The 15,460-nt window shown below is 48.8% G+C and overlaps 1 protein-coding gene across 8 annotated transcripts in view; it reads right to left on the minus strand.

The window, feature by feature from the left end:
• LOC119437407 (uncharacterized) overlaps nt 1-15,460 on the minus strand; it is a 408,649-nt gene that overhangs the window by 84,370 nt on the left and 308,819 nt on the right. For all 8 annotated transcript variants that reach the window (XM_049660503.1, XM_049660506.1, XM_049660507.1 and 5 more), the window contains 2 exons: nt 6,024-6,251; nt 152-257 (listed from right to left, as the gene is read on the minus strand). In XM_049660503.1, the coding sequence (XP_049516460.1) occupies nt 152-257; nt 6,024-6,251 (334 nt within the window). The remainder of the gene's footprint in view (nt 1-151; nt 258-6,023; nt 6,252-15,460) is intronic.

A 15,460-nucleotide genomic window follows, 5' to 3' on the forward strand; every position in this document is an offset into this window, starting at 1 on the left:
CGGTATACAAAGCTTCAAATCCATGCCAACAATGAATGCCAAACCACTGAAACAGATGATCATATAAACATTATATTGGAAAAAGCCAGTATTCCTCTTTTTTTCCCTTCACACTGCTGCTGTCAAAAATGTTGCAGCTGTTAGTACTCACTGTTGAAGCCTTGCTGACTTTGTAAGCTCTCCGTGCTAGGGACCTGAGACACAGGCTGTGCTTCATGACCTTCATAGCCACTCTCCCGGCCATAATGGATGCCAACCTGAAAGGTATCCCACATTAATGTTGTTATATTGAAACCAAACTCTGTTTTCAACAGCTAAAAGTGCAGCGACGTGAAAATATGAGCACATTAATCACAACTTTTGCACATGAATTTGTATGTGATGCGGTGCACATTTGGCCACATACAGTCCAACCCATGCTGCATCTGACACAAATACCTTTATTATATTCAATATTCGCTGTAAGCCTATATTTGTAACATGCTGATATCAGCAAAAAAGCACTTTCGATTTACTGTGTTATATCCGATAATTTGGTATACAGTCGATCCCGGACATATCCAACTCAAAGGGGATCGCAAAACAGTTCGATACAGTCAAACCTCGTTCATACGTAGTTGGCCAGGAACAATATTTAGGTACGCACTAAACGACGTACGAACTGCCAATGCCAGTTTAGTGGCTACTTACCGGCCGGAAAAGAACTAAGACACCATGCTCTCAAACACACGCACTCAGACAGGCTTTATTTACGGGTAGGCAGCAAAAAATCGGTAATCTTCACTTGCCGCCGTGGCGGCCTTGCCGCGACGACGGCATCTTCGAACTCAATAAGGCCGCGAGCCAGTTTGTCCATGAGGCATCGCTTACTAACTAAATTAACAAGCACGGTCTAACGCGTGCACAGGTAAACATAAACACATCTCACTCGATGACCGCAGAAACTCACTGTCAGAACGCCGAGTGAGGAGGCGCGGCAGCAGCGGCGAGCGTGCCGTCTCTCACTTCAACGTGAACTAGACGTCGAAAGCACTGTGCATACGAAGCTACCAGCGCTAGTTGCACTTTGTCTGCAGATCGCTTTGAAGATGAGGCCTGTGTGAGTGCGCACTTTTCCCAAGCAGATCGCTTTCAAGATACGGCGGCTGCTGCCGAAGTAAACCCCTCCCTTTTTCGCCTCCCCCGCCGTGCGCGACAGAAGCAGCGCGCTGCCGCCCTGCCTTTCTCCCTCGCGTGCGCGAGATAGGCAGCTGACCCTCACAAGCTTTTGCTCGCACATACAGCGTACGGCGCGCAGCGACGATGTTGCCGTGTTTGGACTTTATACGGAACCTTAAAGCGACATCCACGGCGACGGCAGAAATGCGATTCGCAATAAAATGTGCTTCTGCGCGGTTACTACTTGAATTGGATTCGACGGCAACAGTGAATTCGCACCCCCTACTAGCGGCTTCTTCACGTTACTAGGAGCTAATCTCGAAGGCCATGCTTTCGTGCGCAGCAATCGGAACAGCTGCATGAGCAGGAAATACGTCATGGTGGCCACGTTTTAAGTTTACTATCGCTAGCGGCTGTCGTCCGGGCGTCGCAACTAGAGAATCGACGTCTGCACACATGAGATTTTGCTGATTTTGGGCCTGTGCGTGTAGATAAGAAACGAAAATAGTATGCATACCGTTTGGTGGACAATGAGCCAATACATGGGGTTCAATGGGGGCTGGGTGGGGGAATCTTCGCGACTACATTTAAACCGCAATTACACATTAAGCGGGTACGTATTAACGAGGCTTGACTGCATATCGATAATTTGAAATATAAGATATGCCTATGTAAAGCTTATATGAGACCTACCCACATGTCGTAGAGTGTCCCGAGATCGTGAAAAGCCGGAACTTGCCAATTTGCTTCTCGAGGGCTGTGTTGAACACACAAGGGATGACTTAATTTTTGCTCACAAATGCTGCAAGTCGCTCGCACTGTGGAATGGTTTTTGATATCCTGATCGCAACGCTAATCCTAAAAGCGCGCACTGTCCGAGTGTGAAACCGTGGTGCGCCGTGCGTGCATCAAAGTGCTTGTTGTGCAGTTTTGCTTCAGATAAGGTAGAAATGAATACACTGCAGAAGCAAACTAGCCTGTATGAATATGTGCCATGCCACCATCAGCACAATTGTACTGCGTATCGCGCGTGAAAGCACTTGGCAGTATGTCCGTTCCCCGCTTCTCGTCCCCGCTTCTCGACCGCTTAAAAAAGTCCGCACGTCTCATCGTACGAGCAGCTGAGCTCTCTGACCCTTCGCGGCTGGTATGTTCCTTCGCTCTCGGCACTTCGCCTCCGGCCACTGCGTCGGTGACTGCCGTCGCTACACCCACGCTGTTAGCTTCGAAAATGGCTTTCAGCCTGCAGAACATCCGAGTGCATTCTCACTTATGTACAACTGTGCGAGCAGAAATGAAACGTGCTCAGCGCGGACTCGCGAATCGAACGTTGCAGGCTGCTGCCGCAATGAAAGGGTCGGGGTCTTTTTGTGACATGTGAATGTGGCATGCAGTGCCACATTCACACGTCACAAAAAGACCCCGACCCTGTGTGTGTCACCTCTTCCTTCGTCTGTCTTTTTCATGCGCTATAAGCCTCACGATGTCATACCAACAAGCCCAAATCACTGCATTACAGCATGCAGTGCTTTTGTTAAATTTTAACTCTAATGTAAAGATCCGTCGCAGTGGAGGTTGGAGTCGGATTCATTTTGGTCGCTCGCAGAATTCTAAAATGCTGTCCGTGATAATGAATGGCCGCTGTTGGCACAAGCCATCCACATGCACGGCGAGCAAAACTGAGAGCATTCTGCTCATTCTTCCTCCTTGGCATGCACTGCCCTTCCGAGTCAATCTCTTGCTTGACAGCATCTGCCAAAACAGTGCCGTTTCAAGTTTATCGGCATTAAATATTTCTTGCGGTCGCGTCTCCATTAGGAGGAATTAACTTGCAGGGGCACGGCACAGCATAGCGTTCAATATATAGAATGTGGCAGCAAATGGGAGTTTCATGAACGTGTAAGTACATTACTATACTTTTGCACGAAATTTTCAAGGGGATTTAACAACTGTTCGATAGAGGCAATAATTTGATATATCCAAATTTGATATATCCAAGAACGACTGTATTCACGTTCGTAATATGGAACTGACTATACAGCATGCCATCTATAAAAATGTACCGTTAAGGGTTGTGTGCACCAAAATGCAATGCTTTCAGAATGCATGAGGTAAAAAAGAAAATGCTTTCTCGCAGCCGCAACACACACCCAAGAATGGAGTAGTACAGTATAATGTTGCGATTGCACACTGCATTTCTCAGTTCCAGAATGGTTGCACTGCTTGTGAGTGTTGCTCTCAGATTTCTTAAAAGTTTCTGCAGTTCACAGCGCACAAATACAGTCGCCGACGGATTTTTCGGAGTCAAAAAATTCGGACTTGTTGGATATTCCGGACTTCATAAATGCACCGTCCATAGATCTAATGCATTTTAGCGACTGATTTTCTGGACGAATTTAGGCCCCAAAGTTTGATTTTCTGGACTAAATCGCTTGTTCCGAGCCACGCTACCTGTTCTTGGAGGCCGCCATGTTGGATTTTCCGCCGGCTTGCCCAGGCTTCGCTTCCAATGGCTCACCCTATAGCCTCCGAGATTGGGAGACGCAAGCGCTAAAGTCCCTATATATAAAAAGTAGCGACACTCTCCTCCTCCGCCTTCCCTCCTCCTCGTTTCTCCTCTCTTTCGCGCTCCTTTTTCGACCGTTGCGCCGCCTACACCGCTTGAAACACGTGCACTTGTTTATCTTTCGCCGCTGATCAGATTCGACGATCGCCGACTGTGTTCGTCGCTATCGTCGTGCTCCTCGCCAGTCGGTAGACGTTTCCCGGGCGAAAATGGCGATGGAGCGTGATCGTAAACAAACGCAGCCAGCGCCCGGGGGCTCGACGGTCCACGTGATGCCATTAGGCCAATAACAACGCGGCGTCGGCCTCAGACAGGGTGTGCGAGGAGGCGGCGGCATTCTTCAAAGCATGACGCTACTTTTTATATATAGGGACTTTAGCAAGCGCACCATTCTCCTGTCTCGGAGGCGATGCCCGCTTTTCCTTAGCTGACAAAACGCTCTAGGGGATGACACTTTTTCTTTCTTTTTTCGGTCAGCACTATCATCATAATCACTTTGCGAAATCCGTTTTTTATAATTAATATTTTTTAAAAGTTCGGTTGCAATTCTGCACGTGGTGTGTGCGCCTCAGAGATGTGTGCGGTTTCGCATATGTGTGATCGGCGCCACCTCCTGTGCCTTCCCGAGAGTCAAGTGGTGTGAAGCGTGGCCTCTGCAATTAGCTCCAGCAGCGTACCGTTGCCAATCCGTTACGGAGTTAGCAAGATTACACTTCTCCACTGGTCTACGCGCCAAATGGACAGCCCGAGCGAACGGTGCGCTGGCGCAGCTGTAGTGTGAGTGTGAGGCAGGGCATTATTAAATATTTTTTTATGCCACTCTAAGCCTAATAAATTTTCTTTTTTAGGGTGAACGAGCTTTTCGGACTTTTCGATTTTTCAGACTGTTTTTCGGTCCCCACGAAGTCCGGAAAATCGGTCGGTGACTGTAGCACCAAGTCATCCATGACAGCTTCCAGCACAACGGCTATAGTTTCCAAGAAGTAGGCTACCAAAATAACAAACGTACACAGAAGCATACTAAACACCGCTGTCAGCTTGTTGGTCATGAGAGCCTCCTTACCACCCAAGTCACACCCTACACACACCACAGGCACAGAAGGTGTGCAAGCCAAAAGTGCAACCCCGAACGTGTTCCGCATACTGTTCCACAGCCTTGGAAAGTTAGAACAACTGTCGTTCCCACCTTCATAAGCTTTAGAACACCAGTGGGGCCCCAGGAACACCGAGCACAGCACCTAGCATCACCTCTAGTCAAGTATGCTGTGGTTCGAATACAGTCACCAACCAATAATTTGGCCACCTATCAGTTTGGAGATACTCAATTATTCCGACAGCTTTGCAGCATTGCCACTCGTCCAATTGACATAACGTATAAGGATGACCACCTTTTTGGATGCCTTCAAGCTCGCCATTCTATATTTCAGACTCCACCAGCGTGACCATGCGCTAATTCACCCACTGAGATGAGCAGAAAGCCAATGTTTTGGTTTTCATAGATTGCCGGCATCTCCTAGAAACCAAAAGCAGAAAAGCAATAATCGATCCAGTATTTACCAACCTTGCCCAAACCACAGGACAAACAGCTAGCCACAGGACAAGCCCAACTGCTAAGTTTTCAAGACTGATTTTACATGTTTGTCGTGTGTGTCCTGCATAACCAGTGTTTTTTCCTTTACATGTTTAAACAGCTACAAGGTCTCGAACGACGTCATGGTCTGCAGTAACAAATTTTGTCACTCTGAAATATCAAGCAGCTTTAAATGGCACACACTCAATGTGGCCTTGATGTCTGCAACAATGAGGACAACGATGAAGTGAGGAATGTGCTGGACAAACTGTGATTAATCAGCTAATGCAGCGTGGCCAATCTCTTTTGCAAGTTGCTAGGGGATTGAGTTTTGGCGCGTTCATTGATTGTGCTTTTATTTATCTGCAGTGACAGCATGACAATCGTCAAACTACAGATGGACTCGGTCACATGCAAGCATATGTGCATGCAGCAATGCATTAACAAACTTCTGGACAGTTGTGGAATCAAGACACCTATTTTCTGGCAAATTATACTTTTTTTCTTTTTTTGATATGCCTTCAAGGTCAAGAGACATTTCAGAGGACAGAGGTTAATATGAGAGAATGCATAAAAATGGTTGGTACTTCCTACTTGTACACTATCCGCTATTTCGGACTCCGTATTATTCCGACTTTCAGGCGGACTCCGCCAAGTCCATATTATTGGTTGGCAACAGTATACCATACATCTTTTGACGGCGGCTGGCTACTACTCTTGATCTTGTACCTGAGACATGCTGCTGTTGCCCCGTACTTGAAGCAGCTGGGTGACCAGGTGGGCAAAGTTGGCAAGCCACGGGGGCTCGCCCAGTTCCTCCAGCTCGCCTTGGCCCTGGCTGAAGTGAGGGTCGTGGTACTTCAGGCGGCTTGCCAACTCGTACGTCTGGGCTGCCAGCTGCGCTGATTCACAATGCCGCACCATCGCCTCCGCTAGGACCTCGCAATAGTGTAGAGCCTGCAACAACAAACGTCAAGATGGTGCTCATTAGCCTGCTCTCAAAGCCCAAGCAAGACAATGTGCTTACAACCGTGAAATTGACAACTGGGCAGCCTCTCTAGTTAGGAAGGAAATCCATATTACAGTGCAGTCCACATATAACGATACCACATATAACAATATATCAGTTATAGCAATGAGTCGAGCTAACAGTATCAACTTGTGCACTAGGGCTATGAGAAAAAAAAATACATATGTAACGATATGTTATTTATCGCATATCGGATATAACGATTGAAATTTTGCTTGTGGGCGGTGTTTTTCATGCAGAATAATTGTGAAAATTGCGTTCCTACGTTGCCCTTAACCGAGACGGGGCGAAAAGTTTGCCTACGCGAGTTTGTATCTGCCGCCATTACCGCGCAGCGCATCCCGCCCGCGCGCCGATTGCGAAAGCCACGGAGAGCATCGCAAGTTGGTGCAGCGTGCACAAGATGGCGCCAGCTGCTTCGCCCCCACGTGTGTCACCGGCAGTCGCGCGAGGAGACAGGGCGGAAGAAATGCCATTAGCGAAGGCAATGCCTCCTCTGGCGAGGGGCGCCTGCACTCCCTGTCGCGCTCTCTCTCAAGGGAAGCAGTGGCAGGTGCGCCCCTTGGGACGAAACTGATTTTGCAAGAGGGGGGAGAAAGCGATAAGCAAGCGGCGCTGCGGCCTATGCTCCCTTTACAATCTCCCTCTATCAGCGAGCGCGGAAATGCACCGCTGAAGCAGCAGGAGGTGCGCCGACAAAGCGCAAAGCTGCGTCTCTCGAGATGAAGCTGCAAATTTTGCAAAACTCGAAGTACGAGCTCGCGCAGTGGATGATATCGACGATTATGAAAACCGGGAGCGTCACGATCATAAAGGCTAGAAGCAGTGGCCATGCCGATCAACGGAAAATGCGGGCTTCGTGCGCCACGACGAAACCCCCATGGGCGAAACCAACACGGTGGTGTCGGACCTGTGGGAGCACGTCGCTACTGACGATGAAATGGGTGGTGCTTCGATAGAGGAGCTTCTGAGTGCAAATAGTGCTGCCTCGTTCTGCGAAGAGAACTCCGACGGGCTGATCGTTGCCGCGACAGACGGCGGCGTGCGACGGAGGCGACGACAGCAGCACCAGTGACGAGGAGATTGAGAATGGCCCGTCTTTGACACTGACCCCGAGGTTCAACCAAAGTGCAACGTCGTCGATCGAGTCGCTCATTGAATTCATGCACGCTAAATTATAGCCGCCAGTGTTCGCGCAGCAGATGGACGCGATGCACACGGCGGTTGTGAATCCGAAACTTCCGCGTAAGCAAGTGCAGATTTCTATTTCAGCGTGCCTAACGATTGAGACGCTATTTAGAGGTATAACTAAAAGTTTCATTTTTCACGGCCTACTTTCTATAACGTCGATTTTTTTTATCGCAAGTGGCAGTTTCGGTTTCGGGACTGCAAAGGTATATTCGGCATTTTGTTTTTTCGGCAGTCCAGATATAGCGCTGATCGGTTATAACGATCAGATTTCTCGTTTTTCTGGATATCGTTATAAGTGGACTGCACTGTACATACAAGGAAAGTACATGAAACGTGGACCAAAAAGGTGTGGTTAAAGCACTTAAACAGATGTCCCCATTTCCTTATGGAAGCCTCGTTCACACAGAGGCCTTGTTGTGAACAAGCCTTTCACGTGGAAGCCACCTTCCACTTCCGACTTTTTTTAAGTCAGCACTGTTTCCTTTTCTTGCAATGTGCATTTACAGCAATATATGACTCCCTGAAAAAAGACACAAAGATGATCCGAGGGGCCACTTGCGTGACCACAAGAGGCAACACTGCACCCAGGCCACAATGTAAAACAAATTGTGCCAATAAACAAAAGTAGCAGGCTTCTCTCTCGCTTCTCCACAAATGTCAGCTGCACTTGTCTGCCGTTCCATCTGATAAGCATGCCAGGCGTGCGTTTGTACACTATGCAAATAAACTGTCCCGCACCTGCTTTCATTGAGCAGTCAACAATGCAAGCCCACCATAACTCAAAGGCAGAGCAAAAAAAAAAAAAAAACAACAAATTATACTAATGCAGGCAACACTACTTTTGGCATCTTCAAGGACATGATCTTGGACTTCGCCTTGACACAATGCCAAACAACAAACTTGCAAAAAGCATCAATTTTTACTATTCAAGTTGTGCCTGTATGTTACCCTCAGAAGCACAACAGCAGAAGTTATGCACAGAAAAATGTGGCACAGTTGTTTTCTTTTCAAAAATCAACTTCCACTGGTATGAACCTCGAGACATACACCACAAACCACATCACTATCTTCACTGTGTCTCATACTCTGCAAAGTACACAGTAGGAGACAAGGAATTAGGTGACTAGGAAGAGGATACTAATCTTTGAATTACACACATAATTCAAGCACAAGTATCAGTAGGAAGTAATAGCGTCACAATGACATCGCGAAAATATTTTTTTCCCTAGATGCAAAAACAGTATTAAACTCATCTGTCTCCACTATTCAGGATAGGGTTAAAATTCCCAAAATACTCTTTGCTCCCAACCCTGCAAGCTGGAAAACACTGATTGCAGCAGCCTCATTCAGCACACTGTTGTGCTTTCACTGCAACATAGGTATTCAAAACTAAATTTGAAAAATTTCAAGCCCGGCCCTTGCCCATGGCACCTACAAGATGGTTGCCCTGAACACAAATGACCTAACACTCTTTTGAATAAACCGCAGCCTAATAGTATTACCAAGAAAGGACTCAATTGTCCTTCATGCATTTAAGGGGGGGGGGGGGGGGGACGTGGGCTCTAAAAACTTTAGTTTTGGTTCTATCTGAACTAAACTTCACTGTTTAGATCAATTTTCCACGCTAATTTCACATCTATAATTAGTTTTTTGACAGCTACTCTAGTTCAGAAAGTATTAGAATCTGAAAATAAATTTCGTGATTACTTCTTACGCCCCTTTTTGGCAATTTCTTCTTGTCAAAGACAAAAAGTAAGAGCATGACTTCAATGCCAAAGACTTGCTCTAAGGGGTGATGCTATTTTTATTTGTTTGAAAGCATTCTAAAGGAAAGAAAGCAGACTAACATTGACTGCGAATATATTTTTCTTATTTTCACTCATTGTTACTTTTGATTATAATTTATAAAATGATGCTAGAGTAACAGACATGGCATCACCCCCTAGATGTTCTTCTTTCTGGGGTTTTACGTGCCAAAACCAGTTCTGATTATGAGGCACACCGTAGTGGAGGGCTTCGGATTAGTTTTGACCACCTGGACCCCCTAGATCACTTCATTACGAATACACTGATACCAGACTTGTTATTGTCACTCCACAACATCATAGAAAAAAGCCCTGTAAGACTGAGTGCGGTGTGAAAAAACATTGAACTGAGAAAAACGCATTTGAAGTTTAGACAGCTGCAACTTTTTCTAGAATCCAGCTTCAGCAATATTAATGATATCATTTTGTAGCTCTATTCTTCGCGAGAATGACTATACTAAATATATGACTGTACCTTGCCAGAAAACTGGGAAAAGCTTGTTATAAAGTCATGTACTGCCCCTAAACCAGCATGAGAAACTACATTTACCACTTCATGTGCCCGTTCCAGTGGCCTGCAAGCTAAATGAATACATAAATTGTATAATAAAGTAGCCTTTCCATAGACAAATAAACTTACACAATGTTCAAGTCAAAAGCACGCACTTATGGAATATTTATTGAATGACCTAAATTGATTATTGTCATTCAACAACACTTCGCTCTACAGCATGCCAGGGCTGTACAGTAAAACCCCGGTGATACGAACCCGGCTGGTACGAATTTCGGTGTGATAAGAATTCGTAACATTCCCCGGTCGAAATACATTGCTCACAATATGAAAAAAAAAAAAAAAACGGCTGGTCCGAACGTGTTGCCTCGCCACTACGGATCATACGAACGCGTGAGCAACAGCGGCGGTGGCCCCGCTGGCTCGGCCACCGGCACAGACAAGCCAGCACAGCGGGATCTGGGCAGGATCCATAGTCGCCAAGCAACCGACTACGTCAGGCGGCTGCGCAATCTCTCATTGGTCCCCACGTTGAGCGGACCGGACCACATCACAGCCTAGCCGATGCTTAGCGAGAAATTAGACGAGGACCAATACTGCAACGACGACCGCGGCGCAGCCCCGACGGCCAAAACGCTCGCTGCACTTGACTTGCTCAGGCGTTCAGTGGCGTGCGAACACATTCCCAAGATCACGTGCACGCACTTATACGCCTTTCAGAAGGCGATCGTTGACGATTTGTACAAGAAGAAAATGTCCCGTTGATACGTTTTTCAAGAGACCGCGAAAAAAAAAGCGAGAAAAAAAAAAAAAGCCGCAGTTTCGCCCGAAAAGTGAAGCAACAGAAACGCAGCAGCAGCAGCGAGCGAATTGACACTTGCGCTGTCTCTTGCTTCAATGCGAACTAAGCGTCGAAGGCACAGCGCATACGAAGCTACTGGCACTAGGCGCACTTTGTCAACATCGCAGATCATTTTGACGTTAAGCGCGCACTATGCGCACGTCGCAGATCGCTTTCAGGATACGGCAGTAACGGCACCCATGCGGGTGCGTCGTATCTGCAACGTGCTGGTCGCTTGTTGCAATGTACAAGCTGGATGCACCGATAAATTTACGTGACCGCCACATTCAAACACTACGTAACATGCAGGAACATTACAGATTGGCGAAGTATCACGGGGAACGCGCGGTTATTTGAACGCGAAAGCATTTGCGATGGTTAATTCAAACATACCGCGCACCGACAATGCTCTCAGCAGCGCGCCAAATCACGTGGCGGCGCCTCCGACCGGCATTGCTGCCGAGCAAAATCTTAGGCGAGACCCCTCGACGCCGCACGGAGAAAAAAAAGAAAAAAGAACTGCGGCGTCACGGCAAGGTCGCCATTTCTGCGTGGCGCTGGAACACGCGTGTACGTGCCGACATCTCAGCCAACGTTGCGGCTGCAGCGCAGAGGGAAGCAACGGCGGAGGCCCAGTTCGGGCAACGCTCGCGTCAACGGCAGAAACCGAAACTTCAGGGAGCGGGCTAAGCGGCGCCGGGCCAGCGGGAGCGGCGGACGCGCACGGAGACAGTCGAAGGTGAGGGGCTACGAGGGCGTTGAGAGGAAGGGCGAGGGGAGCCACCGAAGCGACAGAGTTGCCGAGGCCAAATCCGCTTCCCTGCCGCGCTCCTCCCTCATCTGCGACGGTCCTCGCGCGCACCCGTCACCGTGTCGCCTCTTCCTCTTCATAACCACAATCTCTCTCTCTCTCACCGTGCCTGCGCCGCCCGCTCCCTGAAGTTTCGTTTACTGCCGTTATCGCGAAGCGAGCGCGGGCAGTTTCGTGGCCCTCGCTCGATATGTGCTTGCGCGCCGCGATATTTCACGAATCGCATCGTTCGTACGTCGTGCTATGGTGCACGAATATTTCAAAAATAAGTCCTTCTTTTAATTCGAACAAACTTTTGGGCCTTTTCGAGTTCGAATTATCGAGGTTCGACGATACATGGAAGTCAATGGGATTTAGGTCGGGACCGCGAAAATGCGACGGTAGCAGCCGGGAAAACACAGCAGCGAGGAAGGTATCAATGGGATTCCACTATTAGAAATATTTTCTGGAGGCTTTGAAGGCATGGGTGAGCTCAGAGCAGAAGGACATGAAAGATCAGCGAACAAAGAAACGAGAAGAAACAAAGATAGCGGCACAGAAAGAACATGTACGAGAGTTAGCCTGCATGGAGGCTGAACGAGTGCTCCTCGAGGAGCGACGGCGGATAATAGAGGCAGAGCGTTCACAGGCGAGTGTCGTAAGCGATGAAACTGGTGGCGGCCATGGATTTCACAGTCCTCATAAGATGATCCTGCCCTATAACGAGGGTAGGGATGAACTAGACACATGCACACAAAGGTTTGAAATAGTGGCTGCTAGTCAGGGTTGGCCACGAGAGAAGTGGGCCTTGTCATCAAGTCTGTGCCTGACTGGTGAAGCATTAACAGCAGTAGGTCGGATGTCTGCGGAAGACGCCACGGATTATGTAAAGTTGAAACAGACTCTTCTGCTGCGGTTCTACTACACGGAAGAAGGGTACTGCGTGAAGTTTCGGGACGCGAAGCCTGAAAATGCTGAGACAGCGAGACAGTTTGCAGGACGTCTTCTCAGCTACTTTGACCACTGGCAAGAGTTAGCCAAGACACCGAAGACGTATGGTGCGCTGAGAGATAGCATCGTGTCGGAACAGTTTTTACGACGCTGCGAGGCAAAGTTGGCCATCTTTTTCAAGGAAAGAGGGTGTCGTAACCTTGACACACTCGCAAAAGCAACCGACCAGTACCTGGAAGCGTAAGGTATCAGAAATCTTGCTAGAGGCAAGGAAGAAAAGGAAGACGAAGGGAAGCTTCTAGCCCACAATAAAGCAGTGGCTACAAATGAAAGCAAAGGAAAACCGCTCTGCTTTCTTTGTAACAAACAGGGTCACCGAGCTTCCGACTGCTGGACTAGATCCAGAGCTCCAAAGGCATCACCATGCTGGATATGTAAGAAGACAGGTCATAGGGCAGATGCTTGCCCTACTGGCTCTAACAGGCGTGGTGAAGCGTCATGCTCTCTCTTACGACTGGAAAAAGTCGAAGGTGAAGAGGAAAAACAGGAACTTGCTCAACCAAGTATGGAAGACGATCACAATGTTCTTTACGTTGCTCAGAGTGGTACAACGTGTGCAGGTGTGTCGAAAGCAATGCCGATGGTAATGGGTCAGCTTGAAGGGAAAAGGGTAACCATCCTGCGAGATACCGGCTGCGATACAGTCGTAGTGAAACGGTCCCTGGTTCCGAATTGGAAGTTGACGGGTAGCGCTCGCATAATGCGCCTATTAGACCGGTCTGCAAAGAAATGCCCAGAGGCGGAGGTGTACATTGACTCGCCGGTCTTCAAGGAACACGTTCATGCAGTTTCTATAGAGAATCCTTTGTACGACGTTGTACTAGGCAACGTTGAAGGCGTCGACCCAATTGACGATGCGAAGTGCAAGCAAGCAGGTTCACAATTGTCAAGTTGCAGTGCGAAAGATTCACATAAAGTTGGAATGACAGCTGCTACAGAGAAAAAGAAAGAGCAGCAACACCAACTACCCGCACCACAAGTCAACCCGTTAAACATCAGCCCGGAGGAACTGCGGAAGTTGCAAAGTACGGACCCAACGCTAGAAGCTTGTTTTGCAGCATTGGATAAAAGAAGCACGTCCAAGGAGCAAACTGTTACCGAGTTTGTGTTGATTTGAGGCATCCTCTTACGGCGCTACCAGACTGCAGAACGACGGGACTTGGAGCAACTTGGCGTATGAAGGGGCACTTGCTGGCCATCAGGGACAAAAGAGGACAATAGACCGTGTCCTTGAGGAATTTTATTGGCTGGGAGTACAGGCGGATGTTACACGTTTCGTCAAATCGTGAGACATATGCCGAAGAACTGTGCCTAAGCACCACCTTGTAGGTCGCGTGCCGTTGGGAAATATGCCCATAATCAGGACACTATTCCACCGAGTCGCAGTAGACATTATTGGTCCTCTGTCGCCAACGTCCGATATGGGGAATAAATATGTACTGATCATGATCGACTTTGCTACATGCTACCCCGATGCGGTAGCATTACCAAATATCGAGACAGAGCGGGTAGCAGACGGCCTACTAGAAATGTTCTCCCGTATTGGTGTTCCACATGAGATAGTGAGTGATTGTGGCAAGTCTTTCACGTCCAGTCTAATGTAGAAACTGGGACGACTACTGTCATTTAGACAACTGCCCACAACGCCGTACCATCCCATGGCGAATGGTCTCGTGGAAAAGTTTAATGGAACGCTTAAGCAAATGATCTGACGCATGTGTCAAGAATGCCCTAGAAAATGGAATAGATACTTGGCCCCATTGCTTTTCGCCTACCGAGAGGTCCCACAGGCAAGCCTGGGGTTTTCGCCATTTGACCTCCTGTATGGAAGATTTGTGCGGGGACCGATGTCCATCCTTAAGGAATTATGGACAGGCGATAATCACGACGCCGAGACCAAGACGCCGTACAGATATGTCGTAGAGCTCCAGGGAAGATTACAGGACACCTGCAAGATGGCTCATGAAGAGCTCCAGAAGGCAAAAGCTTCCCAAAAGAAGTACAGTAGAACCCCGCTGTTACGTTCCCGGGTGCTGCGTTTTCCCGGCTGTTACGTCGTTTTCGGCCGGTCCCGGCACAGCTCCCATAGAACCCAATGCATTGGTAACCCCGCTGTTACGTCGCAACTGTGGGACCGTTCCCGCATCATACGTTGCGAACTGCCACACCGCGCCGGCCCGAGCGGCCATTTTGACTTTTCATGTCGCTTGGCTTGGTTGCTTGACGATGGCATTGGCCGCCCATAGTGCTGGGGGCGACACTTATTACGTATTTTCGGTTTCCGCCAGCAAAAGTATGGCCTTTGATATCCGCTTTTGCTATCTAAAGATGGTGTCTATGACGCGTTGCGGCCCTAAAATTGGTTTTGGCTCATAGATGTTCCGTATAAAGTCCAAGGGCGATAACGCCGTCGCCGCGCGCCGTATGCTTTCTTTCGCGCACGAGAAGCAGTCGTCGGCTCACATACAGCATACGTCGCCGCGCGCCGTATGCTGCATGTGCGAGTGAAAGCGTGCGAGTGAAAGCGTGCGAGGGTAGCCGCGCGGCCGTATGCTGAATGTGCGAGTGAAAGCGAGCGAGGGGAGCCGACGACCGCGTCTCGCGCGCGAAAGAAAAGCAGGGAAGAAGCGCGCCTCCTTCCGTTGCGCTCGAGGCACCAGCGAGAGAGCGAGGGGGGGGGGGGGGGTAGCGGGCAGCGTTGTGCTCTGGCATCATACTGCGCGGTGGTCCCGCGGGCCGTATCTTGAAAGCGATCTGCGTGGGGGCAGATTCTACGCAGTGTAGGTGCGTCGGCGGCTCGTGGCTTTATGCGTGCTGCGTGTTCTCGGCGCTCAGTTTGGGTAGAAGCGATAGACAACAGCACGAAGGTCACTTCGCTCGCTTCTGCAGCGGCGCTTAACTGCGCGTGTCCGCGCTCATCGAGTGTGATGTGTTCATGTTTGCCTGTGGGCGCTGACACCATGTTTGTTAATAACCGAATGTTTACA

Source organism: Dermacentor silvarum, chromosome 1 (assembly GCF_013339745.2).
Source record: "Dermacentor silvarum isolate Dsil-2018 chromosome 1, BIME_Dsil_1.4, whole genome shotgun sequence".
Lineage (NCBI taxonomy): Eukaryota > Metazoa > Arthropoda > Arachnida > Ixodida > Ixodidae > Dermacentor > Dermacentor silvarum.